Source organism: Seriola aureovittata, chromosome 20 (assembly GCF_021018895.1).
Source record: "Seriola aureovittata isolate HTS-2021-v1 ecotype China chromosome 20, ASM2101889v1, whole genome shotgun sequence".
Lineage (NCBI taxonomy): Eukaryota > Metazoa > Chordata > Actinopteri > Carangiformes > Carangidae > Seriola > Seriola aureovittata.
Window position 1 is genome coordinate 197501 of NC_079383.1, and position 20269 is coordinate 217769.

The following is a 20269-nucleotide window of genomic DNA, read 5'->3' on the forward strand; positions in this document are numbered from 1 at the left end:
TGATCAACATGGATCCAGATTCTTCTCACATTTAAAGTTTTAAAATTATTTTCAGAGTTAAAACATTTTTTTTATTGATTGATAAAACCCAAACTGACTGTCTTCCTGTCTACGTCTCCATGGTAACATGAGGGTCTGATCCTGATCCTGATCCATCTCTCCAGGTATTTGATGGCTCCAGTGTTCACTCCTACCCCATTGGGACCTTCTGTGGTCTGGACCTGCCGCCTCCCCTGAGGAGTACCAGCAACACCGTCACCCTGCAGTTCCAGTCTGACACAGTGCAGGGAGGACGGGGCTTCCTGGTGGAGTGGACTGCGGCCCAGGACTCTGGACCCCCACCCACCATTACACCAGGTCAGACAGTCGGACTGACTGACTTTATTTTATGCTGCTGCACCTTTCAAACTAAACGACAGGAAGGTGTACTGCTCACTCAGAAAGTCTTCAGAACCTGTCACTTTTTCACATGTTGTTAATCCACAGCTTTATACTGAAATAAAAAGTGTGTGTGTGTGTGTGTGTGTGTGTGTGTGTGTGTGTGTGTCAGGTGCGTGTGGTGGAATCCTGATGACCGGGGACTCTCCGGACTTCCTCTTCTCCCCCGGCTGGCCTGAGAACTACCTTCCTAACCAGGAGTGCACCTGGCTGATCCGGTCTCCAGGCTCCACTGTGGAGTTCAACATCCTGTCTCTGGACATGGAGGACTACCCCACCTGCTACTTTGACAGCCTGGTCATCAGAGACGGTGAGGCCTTGTCTATAGGGACTCAGTGCTCTGTTTGTTCCTCCACACACTCCTTACCTGTGTGTGTCCACAGGTGCGACCAGTATCTCCCCCGTGCTGGCCAATGTGTGTGGTCGTGATCCTCCAGGTTCCCTCCATTCCACAGGAGATTCCATGTTCATCCACTTCTCCTCAGATGGCAGCATCAGCGGCCGAGGCTTCAACGCCTCCTACTCCAGAGGTCAGAGGTCATCACGCACCTAAAGATCACCTAGAGGCAAGGAGGTGCAGTGTACGGTGGCCCAGAAGCTCAACTCACTGCAACTTCAGAAAACATTAATGTGACAACACCTGAGCTGTAAATACTCACAACAAAAACACAAACACGCTGCAAATACAGGCGACGCAACGGAAGTCAGGTCCGTCACTTCTTAGTGTCCCCCGGAAACACTTCTGTTGTGTTGTGAGTCTCTGCAGCTCGTGTGTCAAACTGATGATTTGGTGAGTTGTTTGCGTTCTGTCTGTTCTGTCTGAGCTCTCAGGGCCACCGTAGCAATGCCCTCCTGGAGTCACAGCCTCAAGTTGCCAGGCAACCAGTGGAGACTCCTGGGAGAGCCAGGAAATAGTTCAGCTGCTTAATGAGCTGTAAAAATACAACATGTAGTTATCATTAATAATCATATCATTATTAATGATAATATAATTATTACTAATAAACACCTCTCTGTGTGTTCAGGTTGTGGAGGTCTGCTGCATGTAGACAGGGGGGTGCTCAGCAGCCCCCGCTACCCTCAGACCTACCTGCCTGGTCTGGACTGCAGCTGGCACGTGATGGTGACTCCTGGCTTCAGGGTCTCTGTCACTTTCCAGACTCCGTTCCAGATTCAGGGCTATGGGACTGGCTGCAGCTCAGGAGACTACCTGGAGGTAACAGCATCTGGATCTGAACATCTGTGTGTTCTGAACAGTGGAAAAGGAGGTCCCACTGCTGTGTGGAAGTTTAGCTCTGGAACAGTCTAGTTCCTGGAAGCAGGTCTTAAACCCTCAGCGAGGTTCAGGTCTCTGTCTGAGGTGTTGATGATCAGCTCGTTAATTCTTTAATTACTCACTGAGTCCCTGTGATTATTGACTCTCCACAGCTGAGGAATGGTCCGGACGCCTCAGCTCCACTCCTGGGGGGTCGTCTGTGTGGAACTAGTCCCCCCTCCCTGGTGCAGACCACTGACAACCATCTGTTTGTTCACTTTGTGTCTGATGCCAGCAACGAGGCCAGCGGCTTCCAGCTGACCTTCGAGGCCCACAGTCAAGGTAGACCACCACAGTCAAGGTAGACCACCACAGTCAAGGTAGACCACCACAGTCAGGGTAGATCACCACAGTCAGGGTAGACCACCACAGTCAAGGTAGACCACCACAGTCAAGGTAGATCACCACAGTCAGGGTAGACCACCACAGTCAGGGTAGATCACCACAGTCAGGGTAGATCACCACAGTCAGGGTAGATCACCACAGTCAGGGTAGACCACCACAGTCAGGGTAGATCACCACAGTCAGGGTAGATCACCACAGTCAGGGTAGATCACCACAGTCAGGGTAGACCACCACAGTCAGGGTAGACCACCACAGTCAGGGTAGACCACCACAGTCAGGGTAGACCCCCACAGTCAGAGTAGACCACCACAGTCAAGGTAGACCACCACAGTCAGGGTAGACCACCACAGTCAGGGTAGACCACCACAGTCAGGGTAGACCACCACAGTCAGGGTAGATCACCACAGTCAGGGTAGACCACCACTGTCAGGGTAGACCACCACAGTCAGAGTAGACCACCACAGTCAAGGTAGACCACCACTGTCAGGGTAGACCACCACTGTCAGGGTAGACCACCACAGTCAGGGTAGACCACCACAGTCAGGGTAGACCACCACTGTCAGGGTAGACCACCACAGTCAGAGTAGACCACCACAGTCAAGGTAGACCACCACTGTCAGGGTAGACCACCACAGTCAGGGTAGACCACCACTGTCAGGGTAGACCACCACAGTCAGGGTAGACCACCACTGTCAGGGTAGACCACCACAGTCAGGGTAGACCACCACAGTCAGGGTAGACCACCACAGTCAGAGTAGACCACCACAGTCAGGGTAGACCACCACAGTCAGGGTAGACCACCACAGTCAGAGTAGACCACCACAGTCAAGGTAGACCACCACTGTCAGGGTAGACCACCACAGTCAGAGTAGACCACCACAGTCAGAGTAGACCACCACACAACAGTGTCGTATAATTCTCAGTAGTTACAGCTGAAGGGGTAGAAAGAAAACGTGGAGACGGCGTGATGGATCCACTGAAGGTTTGTGCTGTCAGGGTTAAAGTGTAAACCCTGTCCCCTCTGCAGCGTGTGGGGGCTTCATCGAGCTGAATCATGGGGACCCTCCAGGTTACATCACCTCACCCAACTACCCTCAGAACTACCCCCAGAACATCGACTGTATCTGGGTCGTCACAGTGCCCAACGGAGAGGCGGTCCAGATCGACTTTGAGGATGAGTTCTACATCGAACCCACCACCAGGTTGGACTACTGCTTCCTGCTCAGGCTGTGATTGGTTGGATTAGATTTGTGTTGTAGTGAACAGTGAACTCCTCGACCTCTGAACCACAGGTACCATCGGTCTGACAGAGGCTCAGTTTATATTATAGATGATAAACCATAGCTCTTCAGTGTGGAGACCGGACTCTGGAGGACCCTGCTCCTTCATCATGAGGAGGAGGAAGAGTTTATAAATGATGTTCATGGTTCTGTTCCTGGTCTGAGGATCATGTTCTTTTCATGTCTTCCACAGTTGTCTGTACGACTACCTGGAGTTGCGTGACGGAGCAACGTCTAACGCCGATTTGATTTCCCGCCTCTGTGGCAACGCACGACCATCTACCCAGCATTCAACAGGGTCCTCCATGCTGCTCAGGTTCCGCACTGACACCAGCGTCACACACAAAGGCTTCAAGGCAAAGTACTCCAAGGGTAAGTCACAGTAATCACACTCCAGGTCCAGGGTCCAGGTTCACACAGACAGACTCTGACTGTGTCTCAAATGAGACAGATAGACTGAGTCTGAATTCATCTGTTACATAAAACAGTTCAGTACTTGACTATCTGAAGATGGACTGTGGTACAATGAATTCTGGGTAAACTAAGATTTTTATCCAAATTCAAAAAATGTCACATCCAACTGCTGAGCTCTGTTCACCCTCAGCAGACCAGTTTGTCTTTAGGAAGAATTCAACAGTTACAGGACGTTTTACTAATTTAACAAATAGTGAAACAGTAAAAATAAAAATCTGATTTGGAAAAACTTTTTCCCTCTTTGCTCTCTCCATAACAATGTTAGCGAACCACAGATTATGAGCCATGGTTTTAGTTAAACAGTCTGAGTAACATCAGACTGATCTGGACCGGCACTACAGACCAGTCTGAAACATCTCTGTGAAACTGACCTCAGGTCTGATTATGACAAACTGTAATGAGGAGAGAGTGTCTGCTCCATAAATATTCAGGCTCAGTTTATGTGTTTGGACATGAATCGCCTCAGCAGAGGACTGGGCTGGGAGCTTTTCTCTTTGACTGTCGGAGAAACTGAAAGTACAGCTGATTCAGGGAAAGTGACTTTCATCAGGATTTTAAAATCTCTCATCTCCCCTCCCTCACAGCGACATGTGGAGGAACCTACATCGGTCAGAGCGGAACCATCAAGAGCCCTGGCTTCCCAGGATCCAACTACCCTGACAGCTCCAACTGTGAGTGGTTCCTGGAGGGCCCCACAGGACACTACCTGACCCTCAGCTATGAGAGCTTCAGTCTGCAGACCAGCTCAGGATGCTCTGCTGACTACGTGGAGATCAGAGAGTACAACGCCTCAGGTGAGAACAGACTATTATTATTATATGAGTCTGACAGATGTGATTACATGAATCAATATGATCTGAAAACCCTTCACATCCAGCCACGTCTTTACCCACGTACAGTTTATACAGTGACTTCAGTTCAACAGTCTCATCGTCAGCAGAGTTCATGTGTCTGTATGAAGTGAAGAAAAATCAGTAGAAGGAGAAACGCTGCAGAGATCAGAGTTTCACTGACACGATGAGATCACAGTCCCACACCAGATCCTGTTCCTGTGTTCTATGTTGTTCTGTATTATATTATATTATATTATATGACATTATATGACATTGTGTTGTGTTGTATTATATTATATTATGTGACGTTGTGTTGTATTATATTGTATTGTGTTGTTGTGTGTTGCAGGGCGTCTCCTGGGCCGACACTGTGGCTCTAACCTTCCCGCCTCTTTGGACACGTCTGACAGTTTTGCCTTCGTCAGGTTTGTCAGTGACTCCAGTGGGAACGCAGCAGGTTTCAGTCTGAGGTTTGAGGCCAGTGTTGAAGGTACACAACAGGTCACACACTGCACCACACACACATGATGTTCACACACAGAGGACGTGTGTGTGTAATACTGGTGATCAGCTGGTGTCTCATTAAATACGTCACAGTTTCTTCTGTTCGACAAAATAAAATGTGTTCCTCTAATGAAGGATCTTCTACTGCAGCTTCCATCAGCTTTACTACAGATCAGCTGTTAACCCGTCTCTCTGCCCCCCCCCCGCAGCCTGTGGAGGAGAGCTCAACGCCCCCTCAGGAACCATCTCCTCTCCTAACTACCCCAACCTGTACCCTCACAGCCGGGTGTGTCGCTGGACTCTGGTGGTGCCGCCAGGCCGCCGGGTCACTCTCACCATCAACGACCTGCGGCTGGAAGGTTCTGGTACTTCCTGTTCATTTGACTACGTTGATGTGAGTTTATGTCTTATCACTTTGTCAAGTTCAGCTCACTCCTCATTCACTCTTTGTAATTAAGTAGTAATTAAAGTTTATTGACTCTTTCAACACAAAACACCATGAAACACAAAACCACTTCAGTCAAAGAGAAACAGGCAAAAAACGTCAATGATTGTTGTTTACAAAGAAAAACAACATAAAAAGACTTACTTCCTGTTAGGACCTTTCCTTCATGTACATCATAAAGACCAGATCCTGGAGGAGAGGCTTCAGTCCTGCTGCAGACCCAGTGCCCCTGTGTGTCCCTGATCATTTCTGTGTCTTCCAGGTGCTGAACGGACTGGCGGTCAACGCCCCCCGCCTGCAGCGCTTCTGTGGTACAGTACCAGCAGGAACCCAGGTGCGCTCATCTGGTAACACCATGATGGTGGTCTTCAACACAGACTCCTCTGTGTCCAACGGAGGCTTCACGGCGTCTTACTCCTCTGAGGAGGCTGCAGGTCAGAGACCTGAACCTGAACCACTGTCACACAATTCCAGTCGTCACCAACAGCTGCACATCAACAGTTTCATTTACATTTACAGACGCTGAAGTTTGTGTTTATAAAAGGAGGATTATTGTGCTAAATGACTGTCAAACATCAGAAGTCTCTAATACAGTTAATATATCTAATATACTGCAAGGAGCATGTGACACTGACAGGTGTGTTGTTACCTGTGTGTGTCTCTGATTCACCTCAGTGTGTGGCGGAGTCCTCAACAACCCAGTGGGCGGGAACTTCACGTCTCCTGGATACCTGGTGTCCAACTACAGCAACAACCTGAACTGTGAGTGGCTGATCCAGAACCCCCGACACGTCAACTCCTCCATCGTGGTTCTGGTAGAAGACCTGCACCTGGAGCACCACCAGACCTGCCACTCAGACCACCTCCAGTTCCGCTTAGGTGAGAACCTCACAGAGAACATGGCACCAGGACGGACTGGGAGGTCCGAGTCAGAGACCGCACCAGTTAGTGGGTGGACCCTCCTGTGGTGGACCATGCCCAGGGTGTAGGACAGACCTGTTTGTCTTCTCCATGTTTCCTGTGTGTTGGTGCAGAGCAGGTTCTTTATTCTGTCTTCATGTCTTACCTGTGTTAAACTTTGTCCCCCCTCCCTCAGGTAACTCTGAGGGGCAGCTGTTGGCCACGTTTTGTGGGCAGACCACCCCCAGAGTTCCCATTGTAGTCTTCACCCCCGAGCTCTGGGTCCAGTTCCTGACTGACAGCTCCCAGGGAGACCTGGGCTTCAAGGCCAAGTACCTCTTCTCAGGTGAGACACACTGAGACCTCATGAAGCTCCAGATGGAGGATTTGATGTGAGACCAGTGTCTGATCTGTCCTCATATGGATCTTCCTCTCCGCAGAGTGTGGGGGCTTGCAGACAGGTGAAGGAGGGGGGCTATCCAGTCCTAACTACCCCAACTCCTACCCAAGCCCCAGTCGCTGTGCCTGGCTGCTGGAGGCCCCTGAGGGCCACACCATCACAGTGAGTGGGGGGGGGGGGGTCTCACCTGCTGAGACCAGACATCATCATATATACAGAGATATAGATCATCCTGCAGATGGACCTGAGCAGTGATCAGTCACTCACTTCTCTTCCTGCAGCTGACCTTCAGCTACTTTAACCTGGAGCCACACTCCACCTGTGGCTGGGACTCTGTCACCATCTTCAATGGAGCCTCCCCTGGCTCTCCTATCATTGGTCAGTACTGTGGGACTACGTCCCCAGGAACCATCCAATCAGGCTCCAACAAGCTGGCTGTGGTCTTCCTGGCCGACCACAGCGTGTCCAGAGGAGGATTTGTAGCGACGTGGTCTGCTGACTCCTCAGGTGAGTTCACACTGACTCTACATCATGAGGGTCCACACACTTCAACACATTCTGCCAGTCACATGTTTTCATCTGCTGTCCCCATGAACCAGTCGCAGGTCTTCAGTCTGTGAGGACGACACCAGAGCTCTGGAGGACCGTCACTCAGTCTGAGGTGTCTGTGTCTCAGTCTGAGATCATGTGATCCAGTCACATGTCTGTTTTCCTTCCAGGCTGTGGGGGGGTGATCCATGCTGACTCAGGAACCATCAAGTCTCCCAACTACCCCCAGAACTTCCCAGCCAACGTGGAGTGTTCGTGGCGGGTCATCGCCCATGAGGGGAACCACCTGGAGCTGAGCTTCAGCAGCGACTTCCAGATCCCAGACAGCAGTGGAACCTGCCAGAGCAGCTTCGTCAAGGTCACCTGAGTATCTGTTGATGACAGTGTCAGATCATCTGTCATCGTGTTGTTTTTGTTCATTCAACCATCCACAGGTTGAGTTTGTGATATCATCATTATGATGCAAAAACAGCTGTAATAAATATTTGATGAACATTGTGAATGTCTGAAACAGACTCACGTCGTAGGAGGAAGAAGTTGAGTGTTTGATGTTTGGATGTTTCTGTCCCACAGACTCACACAGTTGTCTCTAATCAGTAGTATTAATAATCATAGTAATAATGACTGTCAGCTGTGAACAGCATGTGTCTTATTCTCCTGCAGGTGTGGTCAGGTCGGACCCAGAATGCCGAGGCTCTGCTGTCAACAGGCTGTGGATCCGTGGCCCCGGGGCCTGTCATTGCTCCATATAACATCATCACGAGCCGGTTCCAGGCCACTGGATCGACCGGCAGAGGGTTCTCCGCCTCTTTCAGAACCAGTAAGAACCAGACCGCTTCTTGTTGAGGCGACGGTGCATCTGATGAGGTTCTGTTAGAACTGTGGTTTATTAGGTGATTTATATATCGGACTCAAACAGCTGCTCAGTCTCATGAGATTCACTAACTTGGACTGCGACAGGTGAGTATCAGGTATCAGGTGGTCAGTCCAACGTGATGTAAAGTCTCATGTCGTCTGTTCCTCAGGCTGTGGAGCGAACTTCACAGCTCCCAGTGGGCGTGTGGTTTCTCCTAATTATCCTTCGGACTACCCCGACTCCTCCAACTGTAACTACACCATCGATGCTGGAGCGCAGACCGTGGTGGTCGTCACCTTCCAGGTGTTCCAGGTAGAAGGTACGAGTCTTAGCTGACTGTTTCCCTCCTGGAGATAAATGTTGTTTACTTGTTGTTGTTGTTGTTGTTGTTGTTGAAGACCAGCAGTCAGCTGTTTGTGGTGTTTTGTGTAGCTCACTCCACCTGTCAGTATGATGGGCTGAAGATCTACAGCCTGACCTCCAGTGGCTCTCCCATGGCCACCGTGTGTGGCAGCAGCATCCCGGGACCCTTCTCCACCTTCGGCCCCATGTTACTCCACTTCTACTCAGACTCTGTGCTGACTTACAGCGGCTTCATGGCCGAGTACAGAGCCATCCGTAAGTACAGAGCAGTCAACATGGAGGAGTGAAGAACATCTGTCCAGTGATGTAATGAAGATAAAACATCTGTCAGAGTGATATTATTATTATAATGAAAGTAAACACAGCAACTGTTGAATCCTTCCTCCAGAAACTTTATCTGTATTTATGATGTTTTGCTTTTTACCTGCCAATGATCCTCAGGTAAATCACTACAATACAGATAACAAAGTGAGGGGTGTATGTGTCTGTGATTACCTTACAAGTAATGATTCAGAGAGTGTGTGTGTGTGTGTGTGTGTGTGTGTGTGTGTGTGTGTGTGTGTGTGTGTGTGTGTGTGTGTGTGTGTGTGTGTGTGTGTGTGTGCGCGTGCAGCTTGTGGTGGTTTCTTCAACAGCTCTATGGGCTCAGTGAGCAGTCCAGCTCTGTCCATGACCAACTACCATCACAACATCAACTGCACCTATCACATCATGGTGAAGACAGACAGAGTGCTGGCGCTCAGGTGAGACTCACTCATTACACAGGCAGAGACGGGGGGGGGGGGGCTGACAGTCTATTTACAGGTGTGGGGGGGGGGGCACTGGTGTCAATGAATCTGTGAGATGTGTGAAGAGAGAACAGGAGGAGTTTAATATTTTCAGATTATTATAACTTTATAACATATTGTTCCTGTTGTGTGAACGTAACCAAATCTGATTGAATACAACTTTATTTGTCACTTCATGAAAACAAAGCAGATGAAATAAATAATCATGAAAAACATTTCTAGTTTTAAATTTGAAGTATTTTTATGTGTTTTTCTGAATGAGAAGAATAAAATCAGAAACATCTGTGACAGAGTTAAAGCCTCCTGTTGGTCCACATCAGTCTGACTGGACCAGGATCCATGTGGCTATAATATCTATAATATTTATAATGTCTATAACATCTATAATATCTATAATGTCTATAATGTCTATAGTATCTATAATGTCTATAATGTCTATAATATCTATAATGTTTATAACATCTATAATATCTATAATGTCTATAATGTCTATAATGTCTATAGTATCTATAATATCTATAATGTCTATAATGTCTATAATGTCTATAATATCTATAATGTTTATAACATCTATAACATCTATAATATCTATAATGTCTATAATGTCTATAGTATCTATAATGTCTATAATGTTTATAACATCTATAATATCTATAATGTCTATAATGTCTATAATGTCTATAGTATCTATAATATCTATAATGTTTATAACATCTATAATATCTATAATGTCTATAATGTCTATAATGTGTAACTGTGAGACTGAGTCACATCTGCTTCGTGTCTCTCTCTCCAGGTTCAACACCTTCCACCTGGAGGCGTCTTCCTCCTGTCGTTATGACTACGTGGCGGTTTATGATGGACAGGACATGTCTGCGCCTCTGCTGGGGAGGTTCTGTGGTGCAGCGCTCCCCCCCGACCTGCTGTCCTCCACCAACCAGCTGTTCATCGTGTTCAGGACAGACGCCTCAGTGAGCGGCATCGGCTGGAGAGCGACCTACAGCGAGACGCTCGGTATGTCACAGTGTGTGTGTGTGTGTGTGTGTGTGTGTGTGTGTGTGTGTGTGTTGTGTGTGTGTGTGTGTGTGTTGTGTGTGTGTGTGTGTGTGTGAGTGTGTGTGTGTGTGTGTGTGTGAGGACGGACAGTGACCTACACAGGAAGCTCGGTACGTCACAGTGTGTGTGTGTGTGTGTGTGTGTGTGTGAGGAGGGACAGTGACCTACAGCGAGACGCTTGGTGTATCAGAGTCAGATTCTTCTACCTGGTCTGCTGTTATGTATAACAGTGGTTCTCAGCCACGACCCCCCGGGGGTCCTGAGCCCCAGGTTGGGAACCACTGGTCCATAACACATGAAGACTGAAGGTGTGGTGTCTGTCTGTGAACCGCTGCAGGTCCAGCTCAGGGATGTGGCGGCTACCTGTCCATGCCCATGGGCATGTTGGGTTCTCCAGACCCAGACCTGGACGGTCGGTACGAGCCCAGGATGGACTGTTTGTGGACCATCGAGACGCCAGTCAACAAGGTCATCAACCTGACCTTTGACTCCTTCGAGCTGGAGAGCTCCTCGACCTGTCGCTATGACTACGTCAAGGTAAAGACTCGGTGAAATATCACTTCATTATATTATTATATATTATTATATTATTTATCATGTGTGTCTCCTGTCAGGTGTACGATGGGGACAACGTGAACTTCCCTCTGGTCGGGACGTTCTGTGGAAACTCCATTCCTGCTTATTTTGTGTCCAGTGGAAACTTCCTGACTCTTCACTTTGTCACTGATAACTCAGTTCAGAGACGAGGCTTCAATGCCACATACAGAGCTGTTCCAGGTCAGTGCTCCCCCTGCAGCACACACACACACACACACACACACACACACACACACACACACACACACTGCAGTCTGAGTTAAACCAGTCCATCAGAGCTCACTTGTCTGTCACTGTTACCTCATGTTATCTCTGTCACAAACAAACAGTTACAGTAACTGTGCGTTAAACCATCAATTAAATATTTCACTCTAAATATTTCACTGTAAGAAACAGCTGATGGAAGAAGCAGGACAGTGACTCTCTGGTTGAACTTAGTGTTTAAAGTAAAACTGTGATCGTGTTATCAGAAAGTTGACTGTGGTGAACTATGGTGTAGTTTCACAGTCACTTAGATCAGCAGTCAGTCAGCGTTCAAGATAAATGCAGATTATGTTGTAAACTACAAATACCATCATCAGTCCCACTGTTTATGAACTGGGATCAGCTGATCTGAAGATGACCTGATCATACGGTCATCAGAAACTACTACACATCTGATTTACTGTATTTGTGTCTGCCCCCCTCAGTGCTGTGCGGGGGGACCTTTAATGCCACGACCAGTGCCCAGACTCTGACCTCACCCTCCTTCCCCAACGCCTACCCTCCTCACACCACCTGCCGCTGGATACTGGACGCTCCGCCCCAGGAAACCGTCAAGGTGTCAGTCCAGACCTTGGTGCTACAGCCGAGCCAGAGCTGCTCCACAAACTACCTGGACATGAAGGACTGGCCTGAGGTGAGTCCAGACTGGGACCGGACCAGAGGTTCCGGATCACAGACAGAGTTAGGGTTAGGTTCTGGATCAACAACACTGACCGACTGTTAGTAGAAGCACTAAGTGTTAAGACACTGGACTGTTCTCTTTTAGCAGATCCTTTAGATCAAGTTCATCCAGATGAAAGACAGGCTGTCTACAGAGACCAGATCAAAGACTCCTCCTGAACAGTCCTCAGTCCTCAAATGGGTTAAAGGTTGTTCTGTTGTGGTTCTGTTTCCAGGAAGACTATGGACAGTCACACAAATTCTGTCCATCAGACGCTCATCCACCAGACTTCTACAGCTACGGCAGAACTGTGCTCATGTACTTCAGGTCTGACTCCTTCATGGCAGGAAACGGCCTGAGCTTCACCTATCAGATCGCCAGTAGGTACCTGAGGTCACCCTGACCAGAACCAGAACTATCACTGTACATCTATCATTTATTTGATCAAACAACTACAGGCTTCAGATGTGTGTACGAGCTCCATGTGTGGTTTAAAAAGAGAACGCACATTAATCTATAGAAACTGCCTCATTATATCTTCACCATCACCAGCAGCTGCTCTGACTCAGACATCACTCTCTAGGTGAATAAACCACTTGGTTCTGGTTCAGGGTTTTGATAAATCCTCAGAGTCCATGTTTCTCTGGATCTCTAGAGGAAATCTGAACAGTAGGAACCTGACTCCTGATCACTGACTGTGGTTGTGGTTTCTAGGCTGCAGCCGGACCTATGAGCAGGAGTACGGGTACCTGAAGAGTCCAGGCTGGCCTGAAGTCTACCCCTACAACCTGGACTGTACCATGGTCCTGAAGGCTCCGCAGAACAACTCCATCTCCTTCTTCTTCAACAGCTTCGATGTGGAGAGACACACCCAGTGTCAGTTTGACTATCTGGAGGTAAAACACACACAGATCAATCAGACAGATGAAGCAGTGAAGTTCTGATGATCACATGACGTGAACACCTGAACATTTCAGCCAATCACTGCTCTAGAACAGTCTGGAGTCCTGCAGGGATTCGCTCCCTTTCATGTTGTTGGAGGAGACATATCCATGTGTCATGGTCTCTATGACCTCTGTGTGACCTCTCTGTGACCCTTGTGTGACCTCTCAGGTGCGTAACGGCAGCACAGCAGCCTCCCCTCTGATAGTCCGGCTCTGTGGTAACACCCTGCCCAACCCCATCTTCCCACAATCCAACCTGCTCTACCTGCGCTTCAAGACAGACAGCTCCCTGGTCCGAGATGGCTTTGAGGCCACGTGGACGTCTTCCCCTCACGGTCAGAACTGGACTCTTTATACAGATGATAGTAGACCAGGTTCAAGGAACAGGACTCTACATATTTGATAAACAAACTGTGTTTGTGTCCAAATGAGCAGCAGGTGAATCATGTTTATTCTCCTCAGCTGAAGCATCTCTGTCTTCATGTTTTTATTCTATTTGATCTCTGTCTAGTTTTTCCAGGGTTTCTACTGTCTGTTTTAATATAAACTTCCTCTGCTGCTGAAACTCAGCTGGTTTGAAGCAGCAGTGCAGGTTCATGTCTGTTTCTTACTCTGCTGTTCTTTTAGCTGAAGCCTCTTGTTTCATATGTGTGTGAACCAGGCTGTGGTGGGACCCTGTTCGGAGACCACGGCTCATTCTCCAGTCCCAATTACCCAGGCACCTACCCCAACAACACCCGCTGCGAGTGGAGCATCGTGGCGCCCAGAGGTCGTGTGGTGACCGTCATCTTTGCTCAGATCAGTATTGACGACCCTGGAGACTGTCAGAACAACTTCCTGAGGTTGTACGATGGTCCAGACACTTCCTCTCCACCTGTAGGGCCTTACTGTGGAGCGGTACGTCGGTGGGGGGGGCAGACACCTTGTAATAATAGTTATAGACGATTCATGATGTGTGAGGTCTCAGAGATACTGTTTTCAGTCTGTGATGTAATATGATGTTATCACGTTAATATTTTCTCCTCTGTTTGTTTAGGAAACCAACATCGCTCCGTTCACAGCTTCCTCACATCACGTCTTCATCGTGTTCCAGGCTCAGTTCGCCGCCCTGCCCTCAGGCTTCAGACTCACCTGGAGCAGCTGAATACACACAGTTCCTAATGAACTAATCATGGTGTTTGTAACCCCCTGTAAATTATAAGTATCTGAAGTGTTGTATTAAATTCATGATTTAAGAAAAACAACATGGAGTCGTTTACTTCATTTAAACCAGAGACTGAAACGACCTGCTGAGAAACACCTGAAGAATTAATCATGTGGGACCATGCACACACACACACACACATATATTTATTTATTTAAAGGGAATCGGTCCTTGATATCTGACATTATACGCTCTATGAACTAAGGAGAAACACAGCAGACAGCATGTTAATACAGTCTGTTAAAATAAGAGTTGCTTATCATATCTGATCATCATTGTCCACATTCAAACATACATGTACGGTTACATATAAACTGAATTAATTATGTTCACAGGGTACAAATTAGAGAAAACAAATTCATTAGATTTATTGAGGTAGAGTCTACAAGTTAAACATTAAATCAATATGTTCGTTTCAGTGGGTTGTTTTTGCTCCCACATCATTCATGACGTCCCAATTCCCACCAGCAGAGCCACCAGAAAGCTGATGTTCCCCAGGAGGAACAGCGCCACCAGCAGGAGATCAGCTGTGATCTGACACAACAATAATGTTTGCATCAGAAATCAGCTGCTGGTTATTATTACATTTATTTTAGGTTTTTTTTCTTACCATGTTCGATTCCAAAGAATCTGTGACCCAAAGAAAAGACAAAGTTAAAGCTGCTGCAGGAAACAGTCACATGATTACACGAACAATTAACATTTTAACACTAAAGCTCAAAGTTAAAGGTTTAATAATAATAATAATAATAATAACAATAATGAACAGTGTAGTCACCCGCTCTGTTAACCTTCCACTTTACATGAACTTCCATCAGGATGAAGAACAAAACCTCCCAGCTGACAAAACCACCCATCACCTTCATCAGCCATTGGTCCGGACTGCTGTCAATCAACTTCAGGCCTGTAAATATGGCTGCCACTGTGTAATGTCACATAGAAGAAGACTAGTAGAGGCGGTCAGTGATTCATAAACAGACATGAGATCAGATCTTACCAGCTAAAGCTTTGATGACCAGAGCGTTCAGAACATGAGACCAGTAGAACAGGTACCTCCTGTAAACAGGAAACAGCTGATCAGCTGATATAATAAATAAAAAAATGAGATGAACCACGCTGGTCTTAAAACACACACACACACACACACACAGGGTACGTACAGTGGGTGCTGAGGTCCACAGCGCAGCAGAGCCAGGATGGGCTGGAAGAAAGAGAAGCTCATCACCAGGCAGCCCAACACTGGATGAGCTCCCTGTAGACACACAGACACAGTCACTGGTTTAAGTACAGTCACACACACACACACACACACACACACAGGATTGACCTCAGAGGGTTTGATGAGTCCCTGCTGTACTCACTTCAGACCAGGTCTGGACATGTGAGAAGGGGAGGATGAAGGCGATGACTGTGGCTGCTGTAGTCACACTCATCACTACGACATGGACCTGGAGGATGCAAACAGATCAAACATGGACTGAGCTGGACCAAGCTGGTCTGGATGGACCGAGAACACAGATAAGCTTGTATTTATTTTTCTTTTCCGTTTTTTATTATCTTCACATGAATCTGAATTTTAATGGATGTTTTTTTCTGATCTAATGAGGAAACATGAAGAAGTGATTCTGTGTCTCACCAAAAACCAGACGTCTTTGCCCCACAGCGTCTGTCCTTTGGCCATGCCCCTCAGATACCTGGCTACCATCATCCCCAGAGACCCTGCGGTCATCCAGGCTGTCAGCATCAGAGCTCCTGAAACAGAGTCCACCGTGAGAGTCCTGAACACAGCAGCGTTCACATCATCTGGTCCTCTAGTCCCAGCATCAAACCTCAGAGACGACACCTCCCTCTGAGCTTCACCCCTCTGGACCAGGTATGTCAGTGCTAGCTTTAGTGTTAGCTGTTAGCCTCAGTGTTCAGTCTGAGGCTAACAGACTCACCATGGGCTCTGATGATCGGAGGCTGTCCAGCTTCTCTGATGGTCTGAGGTCTGGAGATGTGGACCTTGTCAGTGCTGATGAAGGTAGCTGTGTGGAACTGGATCTGACCTGCAGGGACGCACAGACTGAGATCAGTGTTCCAGGTCGAGGTCTCAGTAGAACTGCGGAGGGTTCAGCCTCCTCCACCCTACCTCTGCTGCTGGGCCCATGAGCAAACAGGAGGTAGTAGGAGTTTTTGAGGCCGGTGCTCCTCTGAGTGGAGATGGAGTTCATGGAGGTGAAGCAGCAGCTGATCACTCTGTCCTCTGCTGACACTGTGAGCTCGGAGACGTTCCCCTGGTGGACCAGGAGAGGAACCAGTTCAGTTCACAGTCCATTACATATGTTATATATGTTATATATAGGCTACATGTGTGTCAGTACCAGAGGAACAGCTTGTGGAGTGGTTCGACCTGTAGAGAAGACGCGCTGTAACCTCACCAGACCATCACTGCCAACACCACAGACATAGATGTCATCGTTTCCCTGACGACAGACACAAACAATGAAGACCAGTGACTTACATGTTTTTATTTCCAGTCACAAGGACTTGGATCATTCTTTAAAAACAACATCCCAACATGTGCTGAAGGGATTGGAAAAGAAGGTTGAGTGTTAGCCTCGGTGTCAGCCCCGGTGTCAGCCCCAGTGTTAGCCAGTGTCAGCCTCAGTGTTAGCCTTAGTGTTAGCCTCGGTGTCAGCCCCGGTGTCAGCCCCAGTGTTAGCCAGTGTCAGCCTCAGTGTTAGCCAGTGTCAGCCTCAGTGTTAGCCTTAGTGTTAGCCTCGGTGTCAGCCCCAGTGTCAGCCTCAGTGTTAGCCAGTGTCAGCCTCAGTGTTAGCCTCAGTGTTAGCCTCGGTGTCAGCCTCAGTGTTAGCCTCGGTGTCAGCCTCAGTGTTAGCCTCAGTGTTAGCCTTAGTGTGAGCTCAGTGTTAGCCTTAGTGTGAGCTCAGTGTTAGCCTCAGTATGAGCCCCAGTGTTAGACTCAGTGTTAGCCTCAGTTTCAGCCTCAGTGTGAGCTCAGTGTTAGCCTCAGTGTTAGCCTCAGTGTTAGCCTCAGTATGAGCCCCAGTGTTAGCCTCAGTGTTAACTAGAGTGTCAGCCTCAACATCTGTGACCTCTGATTCACCTGTCTCTACATACAGTAGATCTGCAGAGACGTTACCTGTATCTTCAGAGACCTCAAGGTACAAACAAATGACATAAGCAGGTCATCATTAATAATCATCATTACCATCATCTGATCATCTGAGAATCCGAACGAGACGTATCCATCGGACGGCCCTGTCAGCTCATAGCGGACGGCTGCATCACTGGGAGACAACATCATGGCTGACATGAAGTAACAGTCAGCGCTGACTGCAGGGTCACAGTCTGAAGGCTGACTGAAACACACCTTGGTCACACCACAGTCCGCTCTGGAGATTTTCTCCTGTAGGAGAGAAAGCTTCATGATCATGTTAATATTCACAGTTCGATCCTGATGACAACAGGATTCACCTGGAGTCTACTACAGAGTTTGTAGATAGATACATACTTTATTAATCCCCTAGGGGAAATTCATGTGTCCATTAGCTAACTGTTGATAATAATAATAAAAACAGTTAATAACAAATGAACAATATTAATTAGATTAGTTCACTTCCTTTGGCTGCGGTGTTGTGAGACTGCCTGATGGCAGTGGGAACAAAAGAGCTCCTGAACCTCTGTTCTGCAGAGGTAGAGGTAATTAGTGAATTAAACTATGTTGGCATTTGACATGAAATATAAATTGAATGTAATGGAGGCCTTTTGAAAATCATTCAAATGATCTTGACAAACTGAAGTAAAAACCTGTTTCTGCTCTGTGAGGACTGGATCTGGATCTGACACGTTAGTTTGGTTGTTTGGCAGCAAGCTTCGTACATTGCTCCTAATCACCATTACTTACAGCTGGTTCTGCAGGTTGAAGTATTGTGGTATTAGGGAGGGGACTGGTCGTTGTTGGTGAAGGGGGGGGGGTCTCAGATCCTCCAGTACTGTTATTAATGAAGGTCACGGTTGGACTAGTAACGCTGACCCAGAAGGTCCTGAAGTTCTGCGCAAAGGAAGCACTGCAGAGACAGAACAGGCGTCATGAGTCCAGGAGAACATGAGGGTGTGATGTAGTAATGACTCACAAAACAAAACAAAACAAAAAACAGAACTGAACAGAAAACTTTAGCTGAACCTCACTGGAAATGAACAGGCTTCCTGTCTGTTGTAGATTCTGGACTCCAGGTCACTTGGATGGAGGTCTTCACAGACCCTGACCTGTGAGATACAGCTGAGTTCTGGACACACACACACACACACACACACACACACACACACACACACACACACACAGCATTAGCATGTCAGTGCTGCCCTCTGCTGGACAACAGTACAATGACATCTACCTTTCACTGTTTCCTCTTGTCTGATTTTAATGTGGATCATCTAGTTATTAGTAGAACTTTATAATATACAGCTCACAGAATAAATCAGAGACAGTTTGTACTGAAATATAAAGACACAGAGGATGAAAACAAGACTGTGGGAACGAAGGAGGGACGTTAGTTGTTATAGAGGAATATTTAGTATTTTTTACCTGATGAAGGTCAAACAGAACAAAATATAATTCAATAAATATTCCAACATTAACTAAGACTGTGTGAGTTTTCATACATTGTATATGTTATATTGTTCATGTTATTATCTGCTACACGGCTGGAAACTCACAGGTCTCTGGCTGCAGGTGAGCAGCTGAGTGGCCCCTGAAGTCAGGGTGAAGGAGCCCACAGGGGACTGGCCCCCTACCTCTCGAGCCTGTAACAGGAAACCAGTGAATGGTGTGGAGCCCAGAGCCTGGAGCTGGACTGAGACAGAAATTCAGCTCTGAGTTAAAACTGAATCAGATATTACATATTACATTAGTATAGCACTTAGCAAACAACAGGCTCATTCATTATCACTCGTTACAAACCTTTAGATATTAGATTGTTTATTTAAATAACAGATTTTTTTTCAATGACATGAAAACTTTTAGTGAATATGTCGATCAAAGAGTCCAGAGAGAAAATGTCTCATATCGTCTCATTAACAGGTTTTACATTTACCATGAAACAAAAAGGATCATCCGCAGACTGAAGACCGTAAACAATGTTAAAGATTAATTGACTTAATGATTTAATGACTGATTAATTATCTGATCATCAGCTAATTGTTTCTGCACTACTTAAGAGAAGTAACCTGTTGTCTCTATAACCATGTGCACTGAAAGTAAACCTGTGTCAAACTACAGGATGATTGAATTGTATGTACTATGATGTTTTTATGACCATTTATGCCTTAAAATACTGACGTTTTTTGACATTTTTATTCCATATTGTACTGTGATGTTTTTTGGCATTTTTGTGGCTTACTATACTATGGCTTTTAATTCCTTATCATACTATAATGTTTTTATGACATTTTATGCCATAGTATACTATGACGTTTTTTAATAAATTCATGCATTATTAAACTGTAAGGATTTTTGGCATTTTTATGCCTTAAAATACTATGATGTTTTTTTGACATTTTTTGCCATACTATACTATGACGTTTTTTGACATTTTTATGCCATATTGTACTGTGACGTTTTTTTTGACATTTTTTGCCATACTATACTATGATGTTTTTTGGCATTTCTATGGCTTACTATACTATGACGTTTTTTGACATTTTTATGCCTTACTATACTATGACGTTTTTTTTGCCATACTATACTATGACGTTTTTTGACATTTTTATGGCTTACTATACTATGACGTTTTTTGACATTTTTTGCCATACTATACTATGACGTTTTTTTTGCCATACTATACTATGACGTTTTTTTTGCCATACTATACTATGACGTTTTTTGACATTTTTTGCCATACTATACTATGACGTTTTTTTTGACATTTTTTGCCATACTATACTATGATGTTTTTTTGACATTTTTTGCCATACTATACTATGACGTTTTTTGACATTTTTTGCCATACTATACTATGACGTTTTTTGACATTTTTTGCCATACTATACTA

At 46.5% G+C, this 20269-nt stretch overlaps 2 protein-coding genes across 5 annotated transcripts in view; one reads left to right on the forward strand and one right to left on the reverse strand.

Annotated features, from left to right (window-relative positions):
- Window positions 1–14247, forward strand: part of cubn (cubilin (intrinsic factor-cobalamin receptor)) — a 44080-nt gene extending 29833 nt beyond the window's left edge. Inside the window, exons 39-67 of the mRNA XM_056363707.1 lie at window positions 165–357; window positions 551–748; window positions 822–968; window positions 1464–1654; window positions 1867–2035; window positions 3126–3300; window positions 3572–3750; window positions 4437–4646; window positions 5035–5175; window positions 5399–5583; window positions 5897–6068; window positions 6310–6513; window positions 6731–6880; window positions 6975–7096; window positions 7216–7441; window positions 7654–7841; window positions 8147–8303; window positions 8509–8658; window positions 8772–8957; window positions 9316–9445; window positions 10287–10504; window positions 10884–11083; window positions 11161–11323; window positions 11833–12041; window positions 12304–12448; window positions 12783–12964; window positions 13182–13347; window positions 13674–13909; window positions 14049–14247. Of these exons, the coding sequence (XP_056219682.1) occupies window positions 165–357; window positions 551–748; window positions 822–968; window positions 1464–1654; window positions 1867–2035; window positions 3126–3300; window positions 3572–3750; window positions 4437–4646; window positions 5035–5175; window positions 5399–5583; window positions 5897–6068; window positions 6310–6513; window positions 6731–6880; window positions 6975–7096; window positions 7216–7441; window positions 7654–7841; window positions 8147–8303; window positions 8509–8658; window positions 8772–8957; window positions 9316–9445; window positions 10287–10504; window positions 10884–11083; window positions 11161–11323; window positions 11833–12041; window positions 12304–12448; window positions 12783–12964; window positions 13182–13347; window positions 13674–13909; window positions 14049–14156 (5100 nt within the window). The 3' untranslated portion in view covers window positions 14157–14247. The remainder of the gene's footprint in view (window positions 1–164; window positions 358–550; window positions 749–821; window positions 969–1463; window positions 1655–1866; window positions 2036–3125; window positions 3301–3571; window positions 3751–4436; window positions 4647–5034; window positions 5176–5398; window positions 5584–5896; window positions 6069–6309; window positions 6514–6730; window positions 6881–6974; window positions 7097–7215; window positions 7442–7653; window positions 7842–8146; window positions 8304–8508; window positions 8659–8771; window positions 8958–9315; window positions 9446–10286; window positions 10505–10883; window positions 11084–11160; window positions 11324–11832; window positions 12042–12303; window positions 12449–12782; window positions 12965–13181; window positions 13348–13673; window positions 13910–14048) is intronic.
- Window positions 14248–14357: 110 nt separating this feature from the next.
- The window catches only part of zgc:163022 (putative ferric-chelate reductase 1), a 12039-nt gene continuing 6127 nt past the window's right edge, over window positions 14358–20269 (reverse strand). The window contains exons 2-15 of one of the 4 annotated variants that reach the window (XM_056363824.1): window positions 18936–19072; window positions 18408–18505; window positions 18124–18286; window positions 17428–17625; window positions 16580–16681; window positions 16348–16492; window positions 16157–16264; window positions 15853–15968; window positions 15578–15664; window positions 15377–15417; window positions 15214–15272; window positions 14995–15138; window positions 14827–14846; window positions 14358–14750 (exon numbers count right to left, since the gene is read on the reverse strand). In XM_056363824.1, the coding sequence (XP_056219799.1) occupies window positions 14661–14750; window positions 14827–14846; window positions 14995–15138; window positions 15214–15272; window positions 15377–15417; window positions 15578–15664; window positions 15853–15968; window positions 16157–16264; window positions 16348–16492; window positions 16580–16681; window positions 17428–17625; window positions 18124–18286; window positions 18408–18505; window positions 18936–19072 (1508 nt within the window). In that variant the 3' untranslated portion in view covers window positions 14358–14660. Of the gene's footprint in view, window positions 14751–14826; window positions 14847–14994; window positions 15139–15213; window positions 15273–15376; window positions 15469–15577; window positions 15665–15852; window positions 15969–16156; window positions 16265–16347; window positions 16493–16579; window positions 16682–17427; window positions 17626–18123; window positions 18287–18407; window positions 18506–18935; window positions 19073–20269 lie in introns of all 4 variants that reach the window. The other 3 variants (XM_056363823.1, XM_056363822.1, XM_056363825.1) reach the window with 3 other exon arrangements.